The sequence below is a fragment of the Sorghum bicolor genome, chromosome 10, assembly GCF_000003195.3.
Source record: "Sorghum bicolor cultivar BTx623 chromosome 10, Sorghum_bicolor_NCBIv3, whole genome shotgun sequence".
Classification (NCBI taxonomy): domain Eukaryota; kingdom Viridiplantae; phylum Streptophyta; class Magnoliopsida; order Poales; family Poaceae; genus Sorghum; species Sorghum bicolor.
The window spans coordinates 49,761,280-49,768,666 of NC_012879.2; the positions used below are offsets into that span (position 1 = coordinate 49,761,280).

Consider the following 7,387-nt stretch of genomic DNA (forward strand, 5'->3'; position numbering starts at 1 on the left):
ATTAAAAAAATCCTTAGATTGTTCTATTGAATATATTTCAAATTCAATTGCACATTATAAAAGCCGACTTCTAACGAAGTGAAGTGGAGGCAAAACTGGCCCATTGGTGTGCGCCCTCGTCGTCACTTGGGGGGTGTGGGGGGCTTGCCCCCGCGGCACGGTACATATACCCAAATTAGGGTTTCAAAGATTACGATCTTGTAAGCCGCTGCAGCGTTGTAACCCAACTCTTGATAATAGTGAGGAGTGTTTGCTGGACTAGCGCCCGTAGTTTTTTCCTTCGCATTGGAAATGTTTTCCACGTTAAATCTTATGTCTTCGCTATAATTTGATCTTGTATTCTTCGTCGTTTATCCGCCGTCATTCACATGTTCAAGTGATGGTCAACAAGTAATACATCCAGTTGAACGCATGGGCATATTACACCGTACTATATGTACTATATGAGCCTTCTATTATGCATGATCTTACTCTTCCTTTATAACAGTTGTTCGATCTATATTCGTCTATATGAGCCTTCCGTCAACCATAATCTTACATAAAAGATGTAATTGCCATGTACCTTTATATTATAAGGACATTTCAATTGCATTCTAAATAATAGTTTTTAGAAACACGTGTGTATCACACGTGTATATTTGCTATTTCAAATAAAAGTGTTGCAGTAGTAAAATAAAAAAATATAAACAAGTTCCAAGTGGTTAGATGAGAGGCCCATGGAGCACAAATCAGAATTCACCTCACGAAACCCCAGTCCAACCGCTAGATCGAGGCCCTACTGAAGTGAAGCGACTGCAGGTTCACAGGGAACAGACAGGGGCTTCTGTTCCAGAAATTTAAGGCCCGGTCAAGAGTTCATTGAATGTCAGCAACTCATCAGCTGTTACCTGCCTACCAGCTCCATTGCTTGCCGCAGTAACGACCCAGCAATGAAGCCGCTCAGCTCAAGTTCGCAAAAATTTTCAAATATTGTCTATCACATTGAATCTTACGACACATACATAATACATTAAATATACATAAAAATAAAAAATAATTACACAGTTTATCTGTAAAATTATGATATGAATTTTTTAAATCTAATTACTTTATGATTGAACAATATTTGTTAAATAAAAATGAAAATTTTACAGTTTCGAAATCTAAAAATGTTTGCGAACTGATCCAGCCCTCAGTACCAGCTCTTCAGAAATCCATAGCTAGATGCGGTAAAAATCCCAGGATCGCACACACACTTTCATGTTCATGTGATGTGTCCTTCATCAGATCGATCCCGATTGTTCGCGCCAGTGTACAAACGCAGCGGCAGGCAGCAGCTTAATTTCCGTTGTACGTGCGCAGTAACTGCATGCAGTCTCTCTCTCTCTCTCGATCTCTCCCTGTAATCTGTAACCTACTGTGCAAACCTACCAGCATTCAATGATCATCAGTTCATCACCATCCTGGTGGTGGTGCTACTAAGGCCTGGTTTTAGTTATAATTTTTTAAACACTCTCGTTTGTTTGTATTTGATAAATATTGTTTAATCATAAATTAACTAGATTTAAAAAATTTGTTTGTATTTGATAAATATTATCCAGTCATAGACTAACTAGGCTTAAAAGATTCGTCTCGTAAATTACAGACAAACTATATTATTAGTTATTTTTTTATTTATATTTAATGCTCTATGCATGTGCCGTAATGTGACGAAAAATCTTAAAAATTTTGGGACTGGAGGTAAACTAAACAAGGTCTTGCTTAGTTCAAAAAAAATTACAAATTTTTTCAGATTTCCCGTCACATCGAATTTTGCGGCACATGCATAAAGTATTAAATATAAATAAAAGAAATAACTAATTACTGTAATTTGTGAGATGAATCTTTTGAGCCTAGTTAATATATAACTGAAAAATATTTATCAAATATAAACCAAAGTGCTACAATATCAATTTTGCTAAACCCAATTTTTTTGGTTCAGGATAGTGTAGCAATTTCGTTTTTATTTAGTAACTATTGTGAAATTGTGCAATTAATTATTATTTTTATTTATATTTAATGCTTTATGCATGTGTCAATAAGATTTGATGTGACAAGATATCTTAAATTTTTTTAGGATTTTAGGGTAAACTAAACAAGGCCTCGGTCTTCACACATACCACCGGCCTGCCTGCTCTCCTATAAGTAGCAGCGCCAGAATGTGCGCCATTTGGCAAGCTCGATCCAGATTAGAGCAGCTACCTCAGGGACCTCACCGACATAATAAGTACGTACACAGTAGCAGCTTACCTTGTCAGTCCATCCATGGAGAATATCGTCTACCTCTTGACCATCATGTCCTTATCCATGGCGCTGCTAGTGCCACTCCACCACGGACAGTGCGAAGCAGCAGCTAGAGCTGCTGCTGCTGCTGCCACAAGCTGCCATCATGCCGGCACCGGAGCTGCTGCATCTGCATCAGCATCATCATCCACAGCAGCGTGCAGCAGGAGCTGCGTCGGCGGCAAGGCGCCGCGGAAACAAAAGCAGCAGCAGCCGCAGGTGGAGGGCATGTTCGTGTTCGGGAGCTCGCTGGTGGACAGCGGCAACAACAACTTCCTCAACGGCTCCGGCGTGCGCGCCGACTACCTCCCCTACGGCGTGGACTTCCCGCTCGGCCCCTCGGGCCGCTTCTCCAACGGCCGCAACGTCATCGACGCGCTCGGCGAGCTCCTCGGCCTCCCGGGGCTTGTCCCGCCCTTCGCCGACCCGCGCACCCGCCGTGCCCGCGCCCGCGCCGCCCTGCTGCGCGGCGTCAACTTCGCCTCCGGCGGCTCCGGCATCCTCGACCACACCGGCCAGGTCACCCATGAGTCCTCTAGCTAGCTCCTCATTGAATGCTCGTACACATAGCATTCGTTTATCAATGAGAATCGCTTGGCAGCACCAGCATAATATATTGATGATTGATGAGAGTACTGTTTCGTTCAGGGCGAGGTGGTGAGCCTACGGCAGCAGATCAGCAACTTTGAGTCGGTGACCCTTCCTGACCTGCGGGCCCAGCTGCGGGGCCCAGCTGCGGCCGCCAACCACGGCCGGATCAAGGGCCAGGATTCCTTCCACGAGTGCTACCTCTCCAAATGCCTCTTCGTCATCGGCACCGGCGGCAACGACTACCTGCTCAACTACTTCAACCCCAGGAAGAACGACGGCACCGAGGGTGGGCCGCCGCCATTGTCAGAGTTCACCACGTCTCTCATCACCAAGCTCTCGGACCATCTTCAGGTAGACCGACTGACCAGCTCTTGCATTGTTGCCTGCCTCTTGTAACAACTGCAGATCCTCTGGTGCTAACTCTTAATTGTTCGTGTTCATGCCCTGCCTCATGTTTATTTGGCAATTATTATGTAGTATTTTTGTTTTTATTTGACAATTATTGTTTAACGATGGACTAACTAGGTTTAAAAAATTTGTCTCGCAAATTACAGATAAATTATACAATTAATTATTTTGTTTATCTATATTCAATATTTCATGCACGTGCTGTAAGATTCGGTATGGCGGGAAATTTTAAAAAGTTTTTTGATTTTGGGCGAACTACAAGGCCTTAATTAACATGCATGGCTTATTTTTCAAGTGCATTTCATGAACTGCACCAGTTCCTCCCCTGTTACCTACTGCTCATACCACAAATTAAAGCCACGGATGGTCATTTAATTAGTAATAGTAGCAGGGTGTTTGGTTCTCTCTTAAACTGTAGTTGCTGTTAGCCGACATCGGATATTTAGACACATGCATAGAGTATTAAATTTAGACTAATTACGAAACTAAATGTATAGATTGAGACTAATTTGTGAGATAAATTTTTTAAACCTGATTAATAAAAAAAACATGTGTGTAAAAAAGAAGCCGAATTGGTTTCTAGTTCATGTGAAAGTAAAGACCGTGAACAATAACCATACGCGGATGGTCAGTAAATTGTACCAGTAGTACTACATACTAGTACATACAGCGATGAGTAAGGGTGTACGTACAGTCAGTGCCGAGAGTCATTAAATTGTATGTACTACTACTACAGTTCTTAGCACATGATAGGCAAAGCACGGTAAAGAGGACACTATTTACTAACTGTTTGTTTGTCTGAAATACTGATTTTATTACGAGAGAAAGCCACTACTGAATGATTAATACATTCCATAGATAAATTTAAACAAACAGGCTTGAAGTAGGTTTTCTTTTCGCTCTCTCCCATAAAAAACAAACAATATTATAGTTTGTCTAAGTCAAACTATCTTAGACCGATCGAATTCATATAAAAATATCAATAGTTACCAACATGTCTATGATCTATTCTGTATCATCAATGTTTATAATCATTTGTAAAAAGAATTCAAACTCAGAATGGTTTGAGTTAGAACAAAACTAACTAGGATGTCTACGTTTTTTAGACATCCAAGTAATGAGGTAATAACTTTTTTTTTGCGTATAAGTACACATATTTTTCGGAAACATGGCTATTTAGGGCACTCACAATGCAAGACTCTATCACAGAGTCCAAGACACTTAATTACATATTATTTATGGTATTTTGCTCATGTGGCAGCATATTTATTGAAGAAAGAGGTAGAAAAAATAAGACTCCAAGTCTTATTTAGACTCCAAGTCCACATTGTTCGAGGTAATAAATAACTTTAGAGTCTATGATAGAGTCTGCATTGTGAGTGCCCTTAATCAAGAGGATCAGGAGATAAGTACACATGTTCAAACACAGGAAATTTATTGAAGCACGTACTATTGCAGTGAACCAAAAAAAAAAGCCCTTGTTACAAGCATGCATGACCTTGGATGCTCCGAATATGTCAAGCACTCTTCACGCGCTTATAATTAATACTCCAATAATAAGTTAATAAATGTTTGATATACAATTATTACGAGTACAGAGTCTGTACGGTCTTGGCGCACGGAAGTTTGTGATCTTCTCGATCCAGCCGACCGGGTGCACCCCCGTGGTCCGGGCGTTCCTCAACATCACCGGCGCCGCCTGCATCGAGCCGGTGAACGACGCGGTGGCGCTCTTCAACTCCGAGCTCAGGCGGCTGGTCGACGGCGCCAGGCCGCCGCGCATGCCCGCCGCCAGGTTCGCCTACATCGACTCGTACAAGATCATCAGGGACATGCTGGACCACCCCGCCAAACATGGTACCAAGCTAGTACTAGTAGACATCGTTGATGTCTTGGAATTCTCATCTCAGTAGCAAATGAAGATCTTATATGTCAATAAATTAGTAAATAGTAAAAATAAAACAAACCGTATTTCAGGCGTACGGGAGACGGGCAGAGCCTGCTGCAAGATGTCGAGGAGGTCGTCGGGCGTGCTGTGCAAGAAGCAGGGGCCCGTGTGCAGGGACCGGACGGAGTACGTCTTCTTCGACGGGCTGCACCCGACGGACGCCGTCAACGCCAGGATCGCGCGCAAGGGCTACGGCTCCAGCTCGCCCGACCACGCCTACCCCATCAACGTCAAGAAGCTAGCCATGCTCTAGCTTGCCTTCTAGCTAGTTCTCTAGTAATGATGATCGCTAAGAGTACTAAATTACTGCTAGTTCTAGTAGTAATTCTCAGCTAAGTATAATTAGTCTAAGCCATCCATGCATCTTTGCTAGGTTAAGTGTTTTTATCTACTACTACAAGAAGTTAGCAGTATTAGCTCTGGACTACTAGAAGAGTTAGAACTCGGGTCCAGCTCTAGGCAACTGCTCCCGGTGATCTTCTGTACTGTACAAAGGCTTTGTATGTTGAACCAGTTTCATTATTTTGATAGAACCCTGTGCGATTTGGACATAATAATAATTGGGCACTAAACGTCGTACAAATACCAGGCCGGATGTATTTGGTGTGAAAAACAAAAGGCAAAAGCAGAGTTGACACTTAGGTTCTGTTTAATTCCCCACTCAAATACTTTGTCTTTTCTCATTCTCACTCTTGGAGAGAGCGAAGCAATGACACTATGCAACTAAGGAGAAGAATACTACGTGGGCACTCTGCTCCACCAAATTCTTGGCGAAGTTTTTTCCCATAAGCAAGACAAATGCTCTTCGTGGGAAGATACCAAGTTTTCAACAACAACATGATGAGTCAGTCCTAGAAGCATGGGAGCGCTTTCAACATTACTAAAGAGCACTTAGGATAATCTCTGGTATAGAAATGATTAATAGTTGCTTTATTGTAATTCTTTTCAAGTACCTAGTTTTTAACCTTAAACTCTCCCGAGTTTTAGAAATGATTATTTTGACCTAGGATTTACTCTAAACTTGAAGCTTATGGGTTGTGAATGCTTGATCTAAGTCTAGGTGATTGATAGATATGATATGAGAAGGTTTAAGCTACTGTTTATCTTGTTTCTAGTGACACTAGAATTCTGGAGATTTATCTTTTGAAAAACTTAAAATTGCTACATGATGAGTTCCTATAATTCCTACCATAGCCATATATATGCTTGCTAGACTAGGAAAACCAGCTCATAAGCTACTTACTTTGTATTGAGTTTGGTTAACCCATGAGACCCTTGTCGAGACCGAGAGGATGGTCATGCTCCTAAGATCAAGATCACTTACACCCACATATATCCTGCTGCTCCTACCCTAGGAGTACGTAAAAACATGCCTTTCCACCCCAAAATCTTTCTCCTACACTGGGAGAAGATCCAAAAAGATTGTTAGGTTTCCAAATAAATGCTCCAAGATTGTGTTTTCTTCTCTCCAAGTTCATTGTATCCTAAGTAAGAGGTAGGAGATCCTTTATCAAAAAGGAGAAATAAAAAAAAGAAGTCTATGATCTCTATGCCTAGAAGTTCATCATTGGCACCAAAGAAAGGAGGAAGAAGATATCCCAAAACCTCCACAACAAAGTTCTTCATAAATTCTTCAATTGGAGGTAGTCTCTCCAGGAGCAAAGTAGAATTAGGTTAGCCACCAAATATTTCCACACACATGCACATCTTGATCTAAGGGTATGGTCTCCCCTCCGAGGATCCCAGTTTTGACTAAGCAACACATGCAAGGTAAGTATGCTATATCCTCGAATTACCCTTAGCTCCATATATGCCTATTAGTTATAGGGTAAGTGAGAGGAGGCATGATGATGCTCTGCCTTATTCCAAAAATACCACATATTTTGAGTGAAAGAGGGAAGGCAAAACACCATCATTGCATTAGAAAGGATCCAAAAATACCACATATGAGAGACCAGAAAGGGTCATATAAAAGGAATCTCCGAGTTTTATTTTGAAAATCTACAAAAACTCCAGAATGAAGGTTGATTGAAGAATTTGAAACACAGCGCTTGACTTCATTGTTTTGCCTTTCAATTACTCAAGACCCAAGTGAAGGCCAAAATCTCCATAGTTAAAGGTAATGGGTAGGTTTGAAGT

General features: G+C 41.5%; 1 protein-coding gene across 1 annotated transcript; it reads left to right on the forward strand.

The window, feature by feature from the left end:
- On the forward strand, window positions 2,209-5,781 carry LOC8061980 (GDSL esterase/lipase At1g29670). Its single transcript, XM_002437111.2, has 4 exons — window positions 2,209-2,820; window positions 2,950-3,243; window positions 4,899-5,157; window positions 5,278-5,781. Exons 1-4 carry the CDS (start codon window positions 2,284-2,286, stop codon window positions 5,499-5,501), a joined length of 1,314 nt encoding a protein of 437 aa, XP_002437156.1. The 5' UTR covers window positions 2,209-2,283; the 3' UTR covers window positions 5,502-5,781.

Bases quoted from the DNA above. Each gene is read 5' to 3' on its own strand.
- LOC8061980 (XM_002437111.2), top strand. From the start codon at position 2,284: ATGGAGAATATCGTCTACCTCTTGACCATCATGTCCTTATCCATGGCG. The intron at 3,244-4,898 runs GTAGACCGACTG...TTACGAGTACAG, and splicing joins AGCTCTCGGACCATCTTCAG to AGTCTGTACGGTCTTGGCGC. The intron at 5,158-5,277 runs GTACCAAGCTAG...ACCGTATTTCAG, and splicing joins GGACCACCCCGCCAAACATG to GCGTACGGGAGACGGGCAGA.